Source organism: Streptopelia decaocto, assembly GCF_964273445.1.
Source record: "Streptopelia decaocto genome assembly, chromosome: Z".
NCBI lineage: Eukaryota > Metazoa > Chordata > Aves > Columbiformes > Columbidae > Streptopelia > Streptopelia decaocto.
The window spans coordinates 42386673-42408301 of NC_138657.1; the positions used below are offsets into that span (position 1 = coordinate 42386673).

The window sequence follows — 21629 nt, forward strand, 5'->3', positions numbered from 1 at the left end:
CTCCTGTCTGTCCTGTCTCCTTTATTTCCTTGTCATCTGTCAGACCTGAGGAAATGTTATTCTTGAGCATGGGCCTTGTTAGGAGTTCTAGAGTCTCACATTTAAATCTGAAGTATTACCAAGTTTCTTTGAATCATCTGTAGAAAGGTGTTAGACATCCATGCAGAGGATTGTAGTCACTGCTGTGAGCTCTCTCAGAGTTCAGACTCCGCTGGTTCTTTCTTCTTCCCATCTGGCCTCTGCTTCCCCCTTGCCTCCTTCCCGTGCTTTCTGCCCCACCAGTAACCCAACAAACTGGCTGTCTTTGGTGGTTTGTTACACCATAAATCATGTTGCAGAATTGGAATTTTAAAATGGGTAAAATGCCTTAGCAGGAGTGAGGCAAACATTTGTGCTGTCAAGTGTATTGTTAATGAAAATGTTAGGTCTAGTGGTTCTAGCAGGAAGACATTGAAAGCTTTTTGTCATCCACTGATACTACCTGAAAAATTGCTATTAAAATAATGCAGGTTTTGACCACTTAATTTGAATTGGAGGAAGCTGGTAACCAACACAGTTTGAATATTCCTACAGCGGTAAGAACTGAAACTTTATAGGAGTGATACGGGGGGGTGCGGAGGAGTGGGCTGTTTTGTTACTGTTATGTATATATATGTACAAAATCATATAATGGATGAGCACCACCTATGCTTCTTGTACAGTTATCTGTTTGTTAAATTCCACAATGTAAATGTCAGGGTGTTTTGCAGCTGTTTTGTTACAATGCATTTCCAAAAGCTGTTTTCTGAGTGGTTAGTGGTTTATAAATGCTTTATAGCTATTTAATGTGTGATGTGTTGGTTTTTTCTTGAGATAAAAGACAAGAAACATTTTTGCTCTGGTTTTGTTCCGTTAGTTTCCATTAGAATGTGGTAGAGGCAGTGTATATTTGTCCTTCTGATAGCTGTAGCGACACAGAAAACCTGGTTAAATTCTTCTGTTTATTCAGGAGTTGTATATGTTTTTATTTGAAATGTGGCCGTTAAAACTTTGAGCTCCTTTTACATGACTGTTCCAACCACTGCTGCTATGCAGGTTTGTTTCTGACAGTTTCCAGAATGTTCATCTTCATGGTCTGAGTATGGGAAACACCAGGGCTGGATTCCTGGGCTGCTTAAACATGTAGAATGGGACAAGAAAACTGCTTGTGGGAATATCTTTTAACACTTAGAGAGGACTATGTTTTGGCTTATTCTTTAGAATGTACTTTTGGGATTCTTTCAGAGTATAGTTGCAGAAGTGGTGAAATGTGCTGTTAGAAAAAAAGTCTGTAGTGTGCCACAGGAGTGAACACTGGATTTGGAGTTCTTAGCAGACTTACAAAACCTGTGATTAAAATACTGCCCTATTTGTATGTTAATGTTAAGTTTTCCTGTGTCCTTTTATATATTTAGGATGTTATTTTGTATACTTTCCACTAGTAAGCGCTAATAATAACAGTTAAACTTAGGGATTTTTACTTATTTGCAGTCCACTATTTTAGTGCCATCTAACTTATTGGTGAAAAACTGAGATTAATTTGTTTTAAGATGAGAATGTCAAATGAAATGGGCAGATTTACTGTCTTTTTTTTTTTTTTTTTTTGGCCAAGGTTTATTCTGTGGTGATCATGAATATGAAGTTTTAGAGCAGGTAGAATGAGCAGGCTATACGTTTGGTTGAAAGTCCTGTCAGTTAAATTGTGTTTTTCAAAATCAGCTGAGATCTTTTTAATCTGTAAGCTGTAAAACAGAGGCCTTGTGTAACAGCTGGAGTTCAAAGGGAACGTGGTCTCAATAATTTTACCTGGAAAGGTCATTGTACGATAGGAGTTTGGCAACAAATACAAGAGGATCTAACATAGATCACCTCTGCCCCTATATTGCTGCTCTTAACTTCTTAACAGAGAAAAATAGTATGGGGAAGACTCTTCATTGCTCCAGGGACAGCAAGATGGAATTCTGCATAGGCCACCGTGTGTTAGAAGATTCTCCAGTCAGCACTGACAGTACTTCTGGGACAGGAAGACAGCTTCATCTTCTTGCTCTGCCATTTATTATTTCTTCTTGGTGTACAACTTGAGAACAACATTTTTATCCAAGCATGGTATTGCTGCATTTTTGATGTCAGATAACTATAGATGTTTTTTAGGAGACTTGTGTTCACTGGTGTTGCGGTCACTTACTCTCATGTTTCTCTTTCCATGTCTCTTTTCTTGGACTCTTTATTTCATATACCACAAGAAAGAAGGGGCTTCCTCAGTTTTTATAGCAGCCAAAGCGTTTGTAAGGAAATAATTTTAATTCCTATCTCTGAAAGCATTTATTCTAAAAAATAAGTAATTTATTAATTATATCCTGACTCAGATTTATGCTTATGATAGTAACTTAGAGCATCTGCTGTCCAGGAGATAAGCTGGTAACCATCAGCAGTCAGAATGCCAGTTTATGTGCAATTCAGTGAGTCCATACAGTAGTTTAGAAGCCTGAAAATTGTCATTATCTTTTCTTAATCCATTGTGGTTTGTTTTATTTTTACAAACTCTCTGAAAACTCTGGAGCCCAGTGACAATAGCATGAAGTGCCATCTAGTGATTCATCCACCTTCAGATAGGTGAACAACATAAAATTGCAGAAATTAATAAAATTGCAGAAAATACTTTGTTAACTCCAAGCAGACTGTTGAAAATCTGTTTTCCAGAAGTGAAGCTCCACTTGACAGGTCTAGTTGTCACACTAGCACTCTCCAAATTCTTGATTTAGGATTGCAGAAAGACACTGTGTATCAAATAAGTTTGTTAGAGAATTAAGCTTGTCAGGTTATATCTTTGTGTCATTTGTAGACAAATAAATTGTGCTTTCCCTTAAGTCTTCATTTGTGTGGTTTCTGCTTGCTTTGAGAAGTAATCACTTCAGGTTAGAGAGACTTAGGTTGTGCCAGAGATTCTCATTAAATAACTAGTAATTAATTGCACATAAACTTCACAACTTCTGTTGTTCTCACAAAATGCTCTACAGGAATAAGTAGGGGAAAGAAAGCTTAAAAAACCTCTTTTGTTGATCTCCCGCTTATCTGCTTCAAGTAGTTGCTTTTCCTTCTTTATGAGAAAACGGTAGGTTTTAAAAAGCTGTTAAGACACTTTTTTCCAATTTACAGATTTTGAGTGGTGGGAGGGGAAGCTGATGCAAGATGAACTGTTAAACTTAATTTTCAGTTTTACCATTTTTTGGGGGTCTTTTTTATTTTTAATACCATTTCAAAATTTTGTATTAGTTGCTAGCATATGTTGGCAATAACCTCTGCCTTTCTGATGCTTGCTAGAACTAGGATTTGGAAAGCTTTCTTTCTTAACCCTTTCATAAGCAGGATTGATCTATCTCAATACCTAATTTCTAATTTTTGTGGGAGCAAGATGAATTAGGTGCTTGAAATTTTATTTTGTTCTTGTTGCTTGAAGGATGAATGGTTGCAGTTTCACATGATAAGAGAATGTAATTTTTCATTAGCAGAATTGAAGGAGAGCAAATATATAGCAAATACAGTCAAGAAATGAGTCTTTTTAATCTCTTGCTCTCACTCTAGGATCATTATGTGTCTGTTCTTCAGACATTAGCTCAGTTTCTGGATCTGAAACAGTTGTATTGTTTACCCACTCTTATTGCTGTCTGACCTAGAACAGATTCTTTCTGGGTAACTTTGCTCTGCTTACCATCCCCTTTCACAGGAAGCTGAATGGTTGATCACCACAGGGAATTTACTGTTGCTTTACTTCATTCATAGAACAGCCAAAGTAATTCTGACAAATATTTGAAGACAAATTCAGTTCTGCTGAGATGTCATTGTTGTATGCTACTTACATAATGATCTGTCTAATAAACAACTTAACCTAAAGCATTTGATCAGACTAGCTTCTAAATAAGTAACTGCTTATTAATTTTCTATGTAGTAATAATGAATTAATGGTGTAAAGCCATGAGCAACTTAGAGCAAGAACAGTTACCTAGTTAAAACAACAGAAGTCTGAGCTCTCCGTCTATGTCTGATTCTGTATACAAGTTATTTGGCCGAGATTTTAGTTTCACATGACTGGTTAAAAGGGTACAGTATGTGTTTGCTTCACTCTGCATTAGTGCTTACAAGTACTTTTGACACAAGGCAGTGCTAGTATATATCTCTGTAAATTTTAATTTTTCAGGGTGAAATAAAGCAATGATTTGTTGGAAACAAATAAACAAATATCAAACTGGCACATACCTTCTGCTTTCACACTGAAGATTCACTCAGTTCTTGAAAGAATAGGTTTCTAATTAAGAATAGTTCCTGATGGAGTCTTTATAGATTTCATTAGCATTTTTGTCTATTTACCATTGCCATTTGATCAGGAAACTTTTGGAGACAAAGCAGCTGGTGACAGGAATGGTGAATTAAGTATCACAAATATTGGAGACTTTCGTTGTTTTATTTTTTGTATAGAAGATCTACTCTGCACTTAACCCTTCTTAAGTTGGGCAAAAAGTGCATCTGACAGTCTTTACTTTTGTGAGTTGTATTGTCCGTTTTTAAAATGTCTGCATCAGTAGTTTGAAAATATCTTGAAATTATTCTCCCTGCTCTACACATACGTGTGAAAGTGTAGACTGTGCATAGTGTGTGTGGTTTTATTCCTGATGTGTATTTTTACTTTTTGTTGTTTGTTTGGATATTTCTTCTAGGTTAAAAAGTTGTATCATCTCAGGGATGCAGTAGCCTATTGTGGGTTTCTTGGAGCAGCAACTCAACCAATAATGAGCAGATGATACTAATTAAACAGTGCCTGGCAGACAGCGTCATCACATTGGCAACACCACACAAGCAACATCAAAGAGCAGGGGACTTTTCTGTTCCCAAGTCAGCGGGAAACATGCGCAGTATCTCAGCTGGCAAAGTGGATGCAGTTTCTACATAGATCTCTCTAGGTCTTGTAACCATGTCTGTCAGCACAACAGAGAGTGATCCTCCTAGATTCTTTGTTGGTGGAGAAGATGGAGAAGAATTATTGGATTCAGCCAGATCTACAGAATACGAACACTTCTATGACCATGGGGATGAGGAGGAGGAAGAGTATGACTCTGTATGTACTGTAGGGGCATGTGTATACTATTCTGTGTGTTCTCTGGCATTATTTTACTTTGAAATGACATCAGATCACAGAAGTCTAATACTGAAAGGGTGTTCTGAATTGGGAAATTGTTCATATTCAGTAATGATCTGTCAGTTATATTTGGAAATTTAGCATACTTGAACTTTGAAGTAGATGTATTTGTCCTTCATACAGTGTTTCATGGTAGCTGAGATTGATGTGCCAGCTTTGCAACTTGATTTGGATTCTGGCAGTTAACTTGATGGCATAAGCCTTCAGTTTATTTATTTGGATAATTAGTAGTAAAAAATTACTATGAGTTTTGTGTGTGTGTGTGTGTGTGTGTGTGTGTTGTTAACTCTGCAGGGTTTTGGTTTTTTCAGTTTTAACAGACTCAACATTTTTTTTTTTGTCTTTTTGTTTTGAGATCCAACATGTTTTCAGTCTTCCTTGTCCTTGTGTATAGAAAGTGCATGCTAAATTAATATTAATTTATACCTTAGTTTATCATCCTTTCAGAGTGTTCTGAATTGTATTTTAGCACTATGCTTGCCAATTTTTAGTTTGTTTTAGACAAACTCTTAATTTTACTATGCATAAGTCATTATGTTATGTAATTTTTTTTAGCTGTATTTTGCTGTTCTTTTAGTCTGTAACATTTCACTTTAGGGAATAGTCAAGTTAAATTTTCACTGATTGCAAGCATATCTAAAAAATTCAAATGCAAGGAAATGTTAATAAAACACTGTGATTAAAAGTAACTTGGAAATGCAGAGAAGTGCAAAATTAGAAGCTCAGACAGCTCAATTCAGTCAATGTATTTTAGTAAAGGAAGTTAGTTGGCTATGCTTTAAAAGAACAGTAAGTTGAAATAAAGGATTCTTCTGGGGTTTTGCTTGTTTTCTTTCTAAACACAGGAATAGGTTGGCTGTCTCACTTAGGAAAACCACTGGTGGAAATTTTAAAGGCTTATAAAATGAAAAAAATGTTAACTGAAGAAAAGTGAACCTGTCTATGTACAAAATAGCTTAGCAATCTAGAATAGTATTTTATAGTTTACTAGTTTTCATAATTCACTTTTAATATTAGGTAATAAGATGAGAAAACTTGTGACTACTGAGTATATGTAGAAAAATTAAATAGTTTGAAATGAATTGCTAGTAAATTTCAGAGTAAGCAAGCCATGAGTATGATTTCATTCAGATTTGACATTTCTGACTTAAATTTGGTTCCACGTATTTGTTCCTGATATGATACTCACAAAAAATAATATAAAGCTATTAAACAGTTTAATTTTTTTGAGGCATTTTTAATAAGGATACAGTGTGGCATGCTGTCTTGCTACATTTTCTTACCTGCTAGCAAATTACCTGATTAAACACAAAATTAATGTTAGTATGTGAATTTTAACAGAAAATATCTGTTCAAGTATAGTGCTGCTAAAACCCTGTTGTGTTCTGACAAAACTTTAAAATAATAATTGCTTTTTCCCCCCCCACTTCTTTAGCCACCAGAAAGACAAATTGCAGTTGGGATTTGTTCAATGGCTAAGAAATCTAAATCCAAACCAATGAAAGAAATTCTTGAACGCCTCTCCATGTTTAAGTACATAACTGTGGTAATATTTGAAGAGGATGTTATTTTGAATGAGCCAGTAGAAAACTGGCCTTTATGTGACTGTCTCATTTCTTTTCATTCTAAAGGTAAATCTTCTAATAATACCATAAATTATTTTGATAGCTAAATACTTTAACCAGTTTGAGGATTTTTTTTTCTTTGTCTGCTTGCTTTATTTGATTTTCCTATGAAACGAATCTTTTGTCTTGTTTAATATAATACAACTAACTTTTAAAATGCAAGCTTTTAAAATTATACTGTTCTCATTGCTTGAAGAAGTCCTGTCTGAAATGTTATTTAAAATAGATACTCCATTGGTAAATGTTTTTTGAGCCAGTGGAAATGGTGATCTACTTGGTCCAATAACTGTGAAGGCATGCTGCTTTCTCAATGGGAGTGTTGGTTGTCTGGCCACTTGTTCGTGTATCTCTGCTAATATCTAGGGGTTTTGCCAAACTGGGCAGTGAACCAAAAATGAGTAGACTGAAGTTCATATTTTCAGGCAGAGACAATAAAAGCCTTAGTTCTGGCCCTATAAAAGTGGAGGGCATGTGGAGAATCGGAAACAGGACCACAACTTTTCAACCTATGCTGAAATTAGGCTCTAGTTTAATGGTCATCTCAGGCTGGTGTTACGTGTGTTTATATAGAGAGAGCATCTTCCCCATTAAGCTGTATCACTGGTTTTGCTCTAAAGCTTGAATATGAAGGTTCCAAACTATTTACTTGTATTGTGTCTTGCAGTTTTAATTTATTTGCTTTAATAACTGTTTTAGGATTTCCACTGGACAAAGCAGTTGCCTATGCAAAACTCAGGAATCCATTCATAATCAATGACTTGAATATGCAGTATCACATACAAGACAGGTAAGTGACACTAATTACCTGTCAACAGTAAACTACTTTTATGTCTGAGACTGTGAGAATCTGTTGGTGTTGCATAGCAACAGTTCCAGTGTGTTGCAGAACAGTCTAAATGAAGGTACAGTGAATGCTGTGTTCTGTTAATGTATGCATAGTTTTTTGGGTTTTGTCTTTAGGTGTGTTTTTTGTTTTACTGCTTTTATATTGATACATCTGCATATTTACCAAGGTAGAAATTGGGTGATGCATTTGTCTAGAGCTTAGCAAATAAAAGAGTTTAAACTATGAAAATATGTATAGCACAGGTATGTATAGCAACTGTACAACATCCTATAATTTTAGAATTAATGTGACTTACTAAAGGTCTGTTTTTCTGTTAAGTGGATACTTAACATAAGTTGTTCATGTTCAAAGATCATGTGGTTATTCAAAGTGGATTTGCTTTTGGGGCTGCAATCATGCATAGCAAATATTAAAACAATAGTGAGAAAAATACATAAATATTGGAGCCCTCTGAACAGTGAGCAGACTTGCTGTTTTGGATATCTTCAGTTGCTGTCCTGTATAAACTTTTTCAGTGCTTCACATTAATAATCTCCTTTAACAAGATAATTGTTCTACCTGAATTGCTGTTGCAGTGATAGAGTGAAGATGGCAGGACTGGCATAGCAAATTACTTTTTATTGATATTGATGAGATCACTGCAAAGGTACAGCTGTGTCAGCAACCTTTAAATCCTTATGTTAATAAGTAGAGTGTTATCATAGAATTGTAGAATGGTTTGGGTCGCAAGGGACCTTAAAGAACATCTAGTTCCAACCTCCCTGCCATGGGTACAGACACCTTCCATGAGCCACATCCAACCTGGCCTTGAACACTTCCAGGGATGGGGCAACCACAGCTTCTCTCGGCAGCTCTTTCCAGTGCCTCACCACCCTCATAGTGAAGAATTTCTTCCTAATATCTAATGTAAATCTACCCTCTTTCAGTTCAAAGCCATTACCCCTTGTCCTATTACTACATGTCCTTTTAAAAAGTCTCTCTCCAGCTTTCTTATAGGTCCCCTTTAGGTAGTGAAATGCTGCTATAAGGTTTCCCAAGAGCCTTTTCTTCTGCAGGCTGAGCAACCTCAACTCTCTTAGCCTCTCTTTATAGGACAAGTTCTCCAGCCCCTGATCATCTTTGTGGCCCTCCACTGGACTCTCTGCAACATGTTCATGTTCTTCTTTTCTTGGGGACCCCAGAATTGAATGCAGTACTCCAGGCAGGATCTCAGCAGAGCAGAGTAGAGGGGGAATATCATCTTCTGCTGCTCACGCTTCTTTTGATGCAGCCTAGGATATGGTTGGCTTTCTGGGCTGCAAGTTCACATTGCTGCGTCATGTTGAGTTTCTGATCGACCAACACTCTCTCAAGGCTTTCTCTTCCGAGCTGCTTTCAATCCGTTCTCCACCAAACCTATATTTGTGCTTGGGATTGCCACAATCCAGCTGCAGGACCTTGCACTTGGCATTGTTGAACTTAATGGGATTCACATGGGCCCACCTCAAGCCTGTTAAGGTCCTCTGGATGGCATCCCTTCCCTCCAGCAAGTTGACTGCACTACACAGCTTGATGCCATCAGCAAACTTGCTGAGGGTGCACTCAATCCCACTGTCCATGTTGCTGAAAGAGATGTTAAACAGTGCCCATCCCAATAACAACCCCTGAGGAATACAACTTGTCACTGGTCTCCACTTGGACATTGATCTGTTGACCACAACTCTTTGAGTGTGACCATTCAACCGCTTCCTTATCCATCAAGTGGTCCATCCATCAAGTCCATGTCTCTCCAGTTTAGAGACAAGATGTCATGTGGAACAGTGTCAAATGATTTGCATAAGTATGGGGAAGGGACATCAGTTGCTCTTCCTTATCCGCCAACGCTGTAACCCCCTTGTAAAGGCCACCAAATTTGTCAGGCATGATTTGCTCTTAGTGAAGCCATGATGACTGTCACCAGTCGCCTCCTTATTTTCCATGTGCCTTAGCATAGTGTCCAACAGGACCTGCTCTATGATATTGCCAGGCTCTGAGGTGAGACTGATTGGCCTTTAGTTCCCTAGCTCTTACTTTTTTTTTTACCTTTTTAAAAATGGGGGCTGTGTTTCCCCTTTTTCCTGTCAGTGGGAAATTCACTGCACTGCCACTACTCATGAAATACGATGGACAGTGGCTTAGCAACTTCATCTGCCAGTTCCTCAGGACGCATGGATGCGTCTCATCAGGTTCCATGGACTTGTGCACCTTCGGGTTCCTTAGATGGTTTTGAACCTGATCTTTTCCTACAGTGGGCAGTTATATTCATTCTTCCAGTCTCTGCTTTCTGTGACATGGATTGTGTGGCTAGAGTGCTTGCTGGTGAAGACTAAGGTAGAAAAGTCATTGAGAACCTCAGCCTCCTCCATATCCTGGGTAACCAGGTCTCTCATTTCCTTCCAGAGAGAGAACACATTTTCCCTAGTCTTTCTTTTACCACCAACATACCTGTAGAACTTGTTGCAGTTGACATCCCTGGCTATATTTAATTCTATCAGGGCTTTATCTTTCCTAACTTGATCCCCGTCTGCTCAGACAATTTCTCTGTATTCCTCCCAGGCTGCCTGTCCTTTCTTCTACTGCCTGTAGTCTTCCTTTTTGTTGTTTGAGTTTGTCCAGGAGCTCCTTTTGCATCCATGCAGGCCTCCTGGCCCGTTTGCCTGACTTTGTTGGGATGTATTGATCCTGAGCGTGGAGGAGCTGATCCCTGAATATAAACCAGCTTTCTTGGGCCCCTCTTTCCTCCAGGGCTTTATCCCCTGGTACTCTACCAAGCAGATTCATGAAGAAGCCAGAGTCTGCTCTCCTGAAGTCCAGGGCAGTGAGCTTGCTGTGCACCCTCCTCACTGCCCTAAGGATCTTAAACGCCACCATTTCATGGCCACTGCAGCCAAGGCTGCTCTTGAGCCTTACATACCCTACCAGCCCCTCCTTGTCAGTAAGAACGAAGTCCAGCATAGCATCTCTCCTTGTTGGCTCTTCTATCACTTGGAGAAGCTACCATCAGTGCATTCTAAGAATGTCTTGAATTGCTTCTGCCCTGTGTATATTTAATCTTATCCTGTGTGACCTAAAAAAAAATAACATTTGTATGTATTTTTCTCCTCTCTTACTCATGGACTGTAGAATACAAATATTGGCAGGATTTGTTGTCTTGCTGTGCAACTTTTGTTCTTTTCTTCCAGGAGGGAAGTGTATAGTATTCTTAAAGCTGAAGGCATTTTACTTCCTCGCTATGCAGTTCTGAACCGTGATCCAAACAATCCTCAAGGTAAAAACTGACAACTAAAGTATCAACCATTAGCATCTTTTTATTTCCACTGGAGAACAGTACATACCTAGTAGAAAGCTAAATCTCACTTGCTAAGCAATTAATTTATTGTTGCAGATGTTGATTTCTCCTCCAGTATTTAAAGTATTCCTCTGGATCAGTCCCTACTGGCTGTAGTGGCAGTGTGTGAAACCTAAAAGGCATTGATGGTGTGTGAGCATTGTTGGGCAATTACTAAAACATCAAGACTGTTTTGGTCACAAATTCAAAACAGCACCATACCAGCTGCTGTGAAGAAAATTAACTTCATCCCAACCAAAGGCAGTACAAGTATGCGTCTGAAAAGCATGATTTTGAAGCCTGGGGTCACAATCCTCTTAAGGGCATCACAGAACAAATAGGATATAAGGGCCTCCGAACTCAAACTGAGATTGTAATTTGTCCCCATAGAGCAGCATTAATGATGTTACATTATCCACAATGATTAGTAATTTTACTTAAGAAAGTAATATTGACAGAAACCAGTCAGGCTACTGAATGCTTTTCTGTCTAAGTACAATCAACTATGTAAGGGAAATCTAGGCCAGACAGACCTGCAGATGACATATTCTGAATATAAATTAGAGGGTTTTTTTGTTTACCTGAAAACAAATTAAACAGCTTTTTCTACTAAAATGAAAACTTACAGCAACAATACGAGATTGCAATGACAGGTAAAGAGTAAGAGACAAGAAAAAGTAAACTGAAATATTACTGTGGTATAGCACTTAAGAGGTATTCTAGGTTAAAATGTCCGTGAAATCTAGGGAGAAAAGGACTACAACACTCAAATAAAAGCTGCTGCACATAGCCAACCAGTAGTGAAGAGATTCTTTATCCCTGACTCCAGAGGACCCAATCCTCTGTGCAAGGTGCATCAATCACACAGTATGAGACAGTTTGCAGCCTATTAAAGGTACTGTTGCATCTGGCACCACACCATGAGCCCCGTCCATCTGCCATTCCCCCAATATTTCAGAGAAAGGCACTGAAGAAAGAGATAAGCTGCCCAACCCCCATCTTCAAAACATTTTCAAAAATAATACCACCCATGCAAGCTTATGCATCTTTAGGAAATTATTTCCTGTCTGATGCTGAGGGAATCAATAGAAATCCTGGAACACAGTATTAAAGTGACATCATGTAGACATGGTACAGCAGACATGTTCAGCCCATGATCATCAAGTCTTTGTGCAATCAAGAACAAATCAGTGAACCAAAAATGTTAGGTACTGATGAAACTGAAAAGAGAAAACTAAAGAAAATCAAGAGAGACTTCAGAGCCTTGAGACACATAGTGTTCTCCTCTCTCCCCACAATTGCAGGATACAACAAGGAAAGACACAGGAAGACCCACCAGATCAGTACCTGGCTGCAGGACTGGTGTCGCTGGCAGGATTTTGGGTTTTTTGATCATGCATTGGCTTACATGCCACCTGGCCTGCTAGTGACAAATGAGATGCAGCTGTCTCAAAAGGGGAAAAGGATCCTGGGGCAGGAGTTAGAATGACTCATTGAGAGGGCTTTAAACTAGATTTGATGGTAGAGAGGGAGGAAACCAGGTGTGGCAGACGCAAACCAAATGGTGACATGCAGCACCTGAGGGTAGTGCTAATGAGGCCCTTTGGTCTGCCTTCCCAGTGGAGGTAGGGGGTGGAGAACCACGCAGTAAGAGAAACACAAGGGTTATTGTTGTGTCAGAAACCGCAGAAGCACTTGATGACGGCCACAAAGGAATCAGGGCTTCTCACCAGAAAAGAGGTGGCGGAATCAATGGCCCAGCTGAAGTGTGTTTGTTCAAATGCATGCAGTACGGGCAACAAACAGGAAGAACTGTAAGCCATTACAAGGCAGAAACACTAATTGCCATCTCAGAAAATGCTGGGATGACTCTCACAACTGGACCACTGCAGTGGATGGCTATAAACTCTTCAGAAGGGATAGGTGGGGGAGGCATGCATGTTAGAGAGCGTTTTGATTGTCTGGAGCTTGATGAGAGTGATGACTGGGTTGAGTGTCTATGTGTGATAATCAAGGGGAAGGGAAACAAGGCAGACATCCTGTTGGAGGTGTGTTACAGACCACCCAACCAGGATGAAGAAGCAAATAAAATATTTTGCAGGCAACTGGGAGAAGTCTCCTGATTCCTAGCCCTTGTTCTTATGGGGGACTTCAACCTACCAGTTGTCTGCTGGAAGTACAACACAGCAAAGAGGAAGCAGTCTAGGGAGGCTCCTGCAGTGCATGGAAGACAACTTCCTGACACAGCTGGTTAGTGAGACAACTAGGGAAGGAGCCCCACTGGATTTGTTTTTTGTAAATAGAGAAAGGCTTGTGGGCAGTGTGTCAGCTGGAGGTTGTCTTGGTTATAGTGATCATGAAATGACTGAGTTTACTATCCTTGGAGAAGTTAGAAGGGTGGTCAGCAGAGCTGCTACTTTGGACTTCTGAAGGGCAGGCTTTGATTTGTTTAGGAGGCTGGTTGGCAGAGTCCCTTTGGAGGCATTTCTGAAGGCCAAAGGAGTCCAGGAAGGCTGGTCTTTCTTCAAGAATGAAATCTTAGAGGTGCAGGAGCAGGTTGTCCCCGTGTGCCAGGAGGCGAGCCAGCAGGGAAGAAGGCCGGTCTGGTTGAATAGAGAGCTTTGGCTTGAACTTAGGAATAAAAAGAGAATTTGTAACCTTTGGAAGGATGGGCAGGCTACTCAAGAGGAATACAAGAATTTTATGAGGTTGTGCAGGGAGAAAATTAGAAGGGCAGAAGCCCAACTAGAGATGAGCCTGGCCACCACTGGTAAAGGAAACAAGAAATGTTTCTATAAATTTATCAGCAACAAAAGGAGTACTAAGTAGAATCTCCATCCCCTGATGGATGCTGAGGGAAACATCATGACAGAAAATGAAGGAAAGGCTGAGCTACTAAATGCTGCCTTTGCCTCAGTCTTTAGTAGTCAGAACAGTTGTGCTCCAGGTACCCAGCCCCCTGAGCCAGAAGACAGGGACAGGGAGCAGAATGAAGCCCCAATAATCGCAGGGGAAATGGTTAATGACCTGCTACACCAGTTAGACACCCACAAGCCTATGAGGCCAGTTGGGATCCATCCAAGGATACTTGAGAGAGCTGGTGGAGACGATCACTAAGCCACCTTCCATTATCTACAGCAATCCTTGCTAACTGTTGACTGGAAGCTGACTAACGTGACGCCCATTTACAGAAGGGCCAGAAGCAGGATCCAGGGAACTACAGGCCTGTCAGTTTGACCTTGGTGCCAGGGAAGGTCATGGAGCAGATGATCTTGAGTAACATCACACGACATGTACAAGAGAACCATGTGATCAGGCCCAGTCACTATGGGTTTATGAAAGGCAGGTCCTGTTTGACCAACCTAATCTCCTTCTTTGTCAAGGTGACCCACCTAGTAGATGAGAGAAAGGCTGTCGATGTTGTGTACTTAGACTTTCGTAAAGTCTTTGTCACTGTTTGCTCTGCGATGGATAAAGACCTGGCTGGATGGCCGGGCCCAAAGAGTTGTGGTGAATGGAGCCAAATCCAGTTGGTGGCCAGTCACGAGTGGTGTTCTCCAGCACTCAGTATTGGGGCCAGTTCTGTTTAATCTCTTTGTCAGTGATCTGGATGAGGGGATTGACTGCATCTTCAGTAAGTTTGTAGATGACACCAAATTGGGTGGGAGAGTTGATCTGCTGAAGGTTAGAAAGGCTGGATCATGGGGCTGAGGTTGTATGAGGTTTAACAAAGCCAAGTGCTGGGTCCTGCACTTGGGTCACAACAACTCCATCCAATGCTACAGGCTCGGGGAAGAGTGGCTGGAAAGCTGTCTGGCAGAGAGGGATCTGGGGGTGTTGATTGACAGTTGGCTGAATATGAGCCAGCAGTGTGCCTATGTGGCCAAAAAGGCTAACAGCTTCCTGACTTCTCTCAGGAATAGTGTGGCCAGCAGGACTAGGGAAGTGATTGTGTGACTGTACTCAGCACTGGTGAGGCCCCACCTTGAATACTGCGTTCATTTTTGGGCCCCTCATTGCAGGAAGAACATTGAAATGCTGGAGAGAGTTCAGAGGAGGCCAATGAAGCTGGTGAGCCTGGAGCACAAGTCTTATGAGGAGCGGTTGAGGGAGCTGGGGCTGTTTAGCCTTGAGAAAAGAGGCTGAGGGGAGACCTTATTGCTGTCTACAACTATCTGAAAAGAGGTTGTATCATGGAGAGTGTTGGTCTCTTCTCCCAAGTAGCAAGTGACACAGTCAGTTAGTACCCTGGGGGTACTAATTGACAGGAAGCTCAACATGAGCCAACAGTGTGCCCAGGTGGCCAAGGCGGCCAATGGTATCCTGTCCTGTATCAAAAATAGCATGGTCAGCAGGACAAGGGAAGTGATCCTTCCCCTGTACTCTGCATTGGTGAGGCCACACCTGGAGTATTGTGTTCAGTTCTGGGCCCTTCAGTTCAGGAAAGATATTGAAGTGCTGAAGCGGGTCCAGAGAAGAGCAACAAGACTGGTGAAGGGAGTTGAACACAAGACCTATGGAGAGAGGCTGAGGGAGCTGGGGTTGTTTAGTCTGGAGAAGAGGAGGCTTAGAGGTGACCTCATCACTCTCTATAACTACCTGAAGGGAAGTTAGAGTCAGGTGGGGATGAGTCTCTTCTCCCAGGCAGTTAACAATAGGACAAGGGGGCATGGGCTTAAACTCTGCCAGGGGAAATTTAGGCTGGATATTAGAAAGAAATTCTTTCCAGAAAGAGTAGTCAGGCATTGGAATGGCCTGCCCAGGGAGGTAGTGGACTCACCATCCCTGGAGGTTTTTAAACTGAGATTGGACATGGCACTTAGTGCCATGATCTAGTAAATGGACTGGAGTTGGACCAAGGGTTGGACTTTATGATCTCTTGAGGTCTTTTCCAACCCAGTTGATTCTGTGATTCTGTGACAAGAGGAAATGGCCTCAAGTTGCATCAGGGGAGGTTTAGATTGGATATTAGGAAAGAGTTCTTCACAGAAAGGGTTGTTAGGTGTTAGAACAGGCTGCCCAGGGAAGTGGTGGAGTCACCGTTCCTGGAGGTGTTTGAAAGGTGTTTAGATGAAGTTTTTAGGGACATGGTTTAGTGCTAGAGTTAGATTAGGTTATAGTTGCACTTGATGATCCTGAGGGTCTCTTCCAACTGAAATTATTCTATTCTATGTAATATAATATTTTTTATTTCAACCTACAAATTTACCCCAAATGTCTAATAATTTAATTCCATGAATGTATTGTTACATCTCTGTTGTTCACGATGTTTCTTTAGAATGCAACTTGATTGAAGGAGAAGATCATGTGGAAGTGAATGGAGAAATTTTCCAAAAGCCTTTTGTAGAAAAGCCGGTTAGTGCTGAGGACCACAATGTTTACATTTATTATCCAACATCTGCTGGAGGTGGAAGCCAGAGGCTCTTTCGAAAGGTGGGGATATTGTACTAAAAGTATCTACTAAAGTTGTAGATGTCTAACAGAATTTCAGGGTAATTCTGTCCTATCCATGTGTTAGCTGGTACGTGTGTTGTCATGTCCTGCTTGTGTAGGAGTAGTTGCAGATCAGAGAAATTCATTTCAGTAGAACATGTAGATTGAATGAAGAACCTTGTTCCTTGCAGGAGATTGTCAGCTACTGCAAATTCTTGTAGGTAAAAGAAGCATACACCATCCATGCACATTCAGAATCTTATAAAAATATTCTGGGAATGACCAAAATCTACTTGCTTCATTTGGTACAGGAAGTGTTTTCTTATTACAAGTGTGTTATTTTAAAAAATTTTGAAGTTTCTCAGGCAGTAGGCTGTGAGTTTATTAATAGAAAAATATTCATTTCAGATTGGTAGCAGAAGCAGCGTTTATTCCCCTGAAAGCAGTGTGAGAAAAACAGGCTCCTATATTTATGAGGAATTCATGCCTACAGATGGCACTGATGTGAAGGTATGAAAACTGTGCACTCTTATTTATATTTAGAACAATCAAGTGCTCCAAGACATTTTCAGTCTTAAAGATGAAAGTATATCTTTGTGGCAAGAATTAATTTTAATGAAGTTTTGATACAGTTTGTAAGTAAATAATTTATTTCTTATTCTAGCTAAACACAGAACTTGTGATATAGAGCACCTTTGCTTGTATTGTTGGAATCAAATACTGGAGGCTTATTACCCAACACATTGTCTGACTGCGGCAGAGGAGATAGCACAACCATTCTCTCAAGTTCCTGGCTTGTTGTGCCGAAGCTGGGCAGATGTTTGCTTTGTTTAGGCCTGCCTAAAATAAGATATTTTTTAGTGAAGAAAATCATATAGTCCTGCAGCCAGATTTCCATAATCAAGTAAACTGAAATAATTCTCAAATTAATGTGCTGTCCAATTTCTACAGATGCTGTGGAGACAACAGCACTATTCTTTACCTCTCTACCACCATAATTGGGAAATTCTTTTTTATTTATCAAGTTTTATAATTATCATTTTTCCTTACCTGTCTGTCCTCCAGCTGTCTTCTGCTCTTACTTTATCCTAGGTTGTCAGTAAATGACGGGTGTTTATCGAAGGCAGAGAATGCCATTGAGGAATGTACTTAAGAGTGACCTTTTCAATTATGAAAGCAGTTAGTGTCTTTTGAAGTCATTATCACATTGGAGATAGATTTAGCAAAACCTATGCATATATGTAATGTAATTTAATTACAGTGAATCAGGAGTTCCTGTTTTTCAATAAAGGTATACACAGTAGGTCCAGACTATGCTCATGCTGAAGCCCGGAAGTCTCCAGCTCTGGATGGCAAGGTAGAACGAGATAGTGAAGGAAAAGAAGTGAGGTATCCCGTCATCCTGAATGCAAGAGAGAAGTTAATTGCTTGGAAAGTATGCCTTGCCTTTAAAGTAAGCTGATTACTTTCCTATCTGATCAAACATTGTGTCAATTAATTGTTTATTACATGAAACTTCTGTAGGGTTTTAGTGCACAGAGCCAGCAGGGGTAATGGCTGCAGAACTCATAGGAAGGTTGAAAGTTGAACTTCCGCATCCACGTATTATTTTAAACTAGACAAATTCTTCCTTTAATTCATTGAAAAGTTCTGGATGGGTTCTTTATGTTGCAAAGTTTCCTGAATTCACATGTTGTTGTTGCGCTTTGCTAGTCCACAGTGTATCTGTTCTATGCATTACATGTTCACACATTTTTGTTAATGGTTTCTAGATTAGCAAAACACAATTTCAGTAGTTAACTTTTGTTAACTTTGTAACTTTTGTTACTGAGTGTTTACAGTGAACCCAATTAAATATTAATTTGGTACTGACATGACTAGGTCCTTATTGGAAGTTTTTCATAGTTCCCATTTTTGTATAATTTTAAGATTCCTTTTTTCAAAATTTCATACAATCTCTTACCCTCCTTTCACCTGTCTCATTAAAAGACTGTCTTTCAGTCTGTCGTGTTACCTGTGTGTAACTATGGTGGCATTCTAGAGCCTGTAGGGTGTGAATCTCTCTTACCTAGCAAATGGGGCTTTGACATCAAAAAAAGTAATATGTTGAAATAACATCCAGTGTCTTGTACTACTAATGTCAACATTATGTCAATGTCAAAACTATCCTGTCAAATTTAATTTCTGACAAAAAATGTTTTTATTTTGTCATTACTTGCCTGCCACCCTTAAAAACTATGTGTAGGGAGGAAACACTGTCAGAATGTGCACATGTGAACTTGACCTTTGATGCTGATACTGCTAGGAATATGTAGGAAGGGTAATATCAAGTCGGGGATATAACGTTAAAAACAGGAAGATTTTTGCATGACATGAGCAAACCTAACATGAAACTGGCAAAAGGTACTAAGTATAAATTCTGTTGTACTTTTGTCATGTTTTCAGATGAATAACATGTTACAATATGGTTTATTTAGAAAAAGCAATCGTAAGGAAGGTGATCAATGACTTGAACTTTTATTCTTAAAAACAGCAAACAGTTTGTGGCTTTGATTTGCTGCGTGCTAATGGACAGTCTTATGTCTGTGATGTGAATGGCTTCAGTTTTGTGAAAAACTCCATGAAATACTATGATGATTGTGCTAAGATACTGGGGTAAGAGTTTACTGATTTATTTCAGGAGTTTTGCCTATACACTGTGTTTTATGTGACTATAGTTTATGTACTACCTATCCCTTATTCCTAAATTAATTATTTAAAATGAAAGATCACATAAGTCATTAAATTAAAAAATAAGATATTAAAAATAGTCCTTAATCAATAAATAAATCCTAAAGAAATTCCCTATTCCTAAAGTAATCCAAAACATCTGAGTCTGAGTGTTTTGTGAACACTTAAAGCTAACTGAATACATATTTTGAAAGACGGATTAAGTTCTTCAAGGCAGTTGAAATTTTGTTTGAAGTAAAGAAGCACCGCTGGATGGTTATGCTTGCTGCTGTTTATATGTACCCAAATTAATGTACATTGGTGTATACTTGTATATTTGTGGATTTCACACTGGTAAAACCAAACTGATTGGATTGTACTGATGAGATACGGCATGACTTTCTGCATTAACAAATGCTCTGGGATCTTATTTAAAGGAGGAAGAGCTAAGCTGAAGTCCTAGATAACAACTATAATCCTATTGTTTTAAGTCGCTTTTTGAATTAGAATTGCAGTTCTCAGATTAATTTTGATTTCTCTTTATTCAAATTGTTGTCACTGTTGAATTCTCTGTGAAAAGTTATCTCATGATTTTTCCTTATGCTTTATTCCTTAAGGTAATACACTGCGATGCTAAGTAGGAGCAGATATTTTTTTTTTGAGCTTTTGAGAAATTAAATTTTGGCTTATCTGACTTTAAGATGCACAACTTTTTTCCTCAGTATTACTGTTTCTTATGTGGATATTAATCTGAAGCTCAGTATAGTTTGATGAAATACTTGGGAAATGGAACATTTAGAAACAGAGATTTAACAACTCTGAAGGTGGAAGCAGTGTTATTTTGTAGTTATGACAAGAGACTTCACCTGTTTTTCCAGTTCTATCATGGAAACTTTTGAGAAATTATCACTAAAGTTACTCTGATGAGAATGGCTTTCAGTTAGGCTGTGGAGTCAGGTATCCGAATATTTAAATGAACAAGACTAAATCATATGCAAGGAACTCTTTTAGGAACTGGAGTTCAAAACCTGAAATTTCTTAAAAATCCAGTGCCATTAGTCTGATGTTGTCTCTCTAGCAGTTGTAGTAGCTTTAAATGTCATTTCAGTAGGTTTTTATTATACAATTTAAAGAAAAATACGCATCTAGAGACTCATAACCACTACTACTCTAAAAGCACATTGATAGAATGCATGTATCTATTATCTGTTTGCTTTGGAGTTTGTATGTGTTGTATAAGATGTGCTTAAAACTTAGTGTGGGTTTTTTTTTTTTTCTTTTTAACCCTTTTTTTTAGAAATATCATCATGAGAGAACTTGCTCCCCAGTTTCAGATACCATGGTCGATTCCTTTGGAAGCCGAGGACATCCCTATTGTGCCAACCACCTCTGGAACAATGTAAGAAAATTGTAGTTACACCTGAATTGAGCAAACTCCTAATGTAACTTTTGTGTGAATTTTTTTTTCTCTTCACAAGGTGTGCCCTATGAACGCTTGTTTTTTGTGGTGAAAACAAGGAAGGAATCACAATTGCTATGCCAGCAATCAGAGTTTCTGACCCTTAGTCAAGCTGAGTATAGAACAGCAGATTTTCAAGTGTAGCATCACTTATGCATAGCTTCCTTCCCTGCTAATCATTGTTCTAGCACCAACTTAATACACGCTTCTAATAAACATGCTCTCTCATTTAATGAACCCCAAATCATTGTTTTAAGAACTACTTAAAATAGATGTTCTGTAGTTACCCAAGTCTCAAAATCAATATTTATATTTTTACCTTACTTAATTTTCAGTTAACCTTATACTCTTGTATATCCTTCCATCACTTCTGTAGTTATGTCAGATAACTACGGCTTTGTCAATCATCTTGATTCGTGATGGTCTTAATATTAAATAAAAGACCCCGTTATATATCAAATGGTGAAATATAACTCTCTTGAAATTTCAGGATGGAGCTTAGATGTGTTATAGCTGTAATACGCCATGGGGACCGAACACCAAAACAAAAAATGAAAATGGAAGTAAAACATCAGAAGTAAGTAGAATCCTGGTAAAAATTAATTTGGATGCCTTAGAGCAGAGCTCACTTCTTGGGGATGTGCAAGCAATGAATAGAGCAGGAAATGCATCATACAAGTTGGTTTTTGTTTTGTTTTGTTTGAAATCTAACTTATGTCAAAGCTACTTAACAAGCACGCACCTCTCTTTCTAACAGGACTTGCAAATTACTTGTGCAGACTTCTTTCATCCTATGCTGTGCCTTGTGAACAGTCCTGCTTGATCTTAATGAAAAAGCATTTTTCTCTATAGAAGTCTTTATTCAAAGTAAAGCAGCAAAGAATATTTGTGGTTCACCATTTCACCATGACTTCTTTTTTTCTCTCTTTATCATAACTGTTTCTGTGGGTGCTGTTATCATACTACACCAGCTTTTTGTCTTTTAGATTTGGCAGAGTTTG

At 39.0% G+C, this 21629-nt stretch overlaps 1 protein-coding gene across 11 annotated transcripts in view; it reads left to right on the top strand.

Annotated features, from left to right (window-relative positions):
- Positions 1-21629, top strand: part of PPIP5K2 (diphosphoinositol pentakisphosphate kinase 2) — a 59667-nt gene that overhangs the window by 6877 nt on the left and 31161 nt on the right. For 9 of the 11 annotated variants that reach the window (XM_082074330.1, XM_082074325.1, XM_082074332.1 and 6 more), the window contains 10 exons: positions 4731-5128; positions 6645-6840; positions 7531-7621; positions 10882-10967; positions 16306-16460; positions 16869-16970; positions 17752-17913; positions 18994-19115; positions 20467-20568; positions 21119-21205. In XM_082074330.1, coding sequence (XP_081930456.1) covers positions 4985-5128; positions 6645-6840; positions 7531-7621; positions 10882-10967; positions 16306-16460; positions 16869-16970; positions 17752-17913; positions 18994-19115; positions 20467-20568; positions 21119-21205 — 1247 coding nt within the window. In that variant the 5' untranslated portion in view covers positions 4731-4984. Of the gene's footprint in view, positions 1-512; positions 576-4730; positions 5129-6644; positions 6841-7530; positions 7622-10881; positions 10968-16305; positions 16461-16868; positions 16971-17751; positions 17914-18993; positions 19116-20466; positions 20569-21118; positions 21206-21629 lie in introns of those variants that run through there. The other 2 variants (XM_082074331.1, XM_082074327.1) reach the window with 2 other exon arrangements.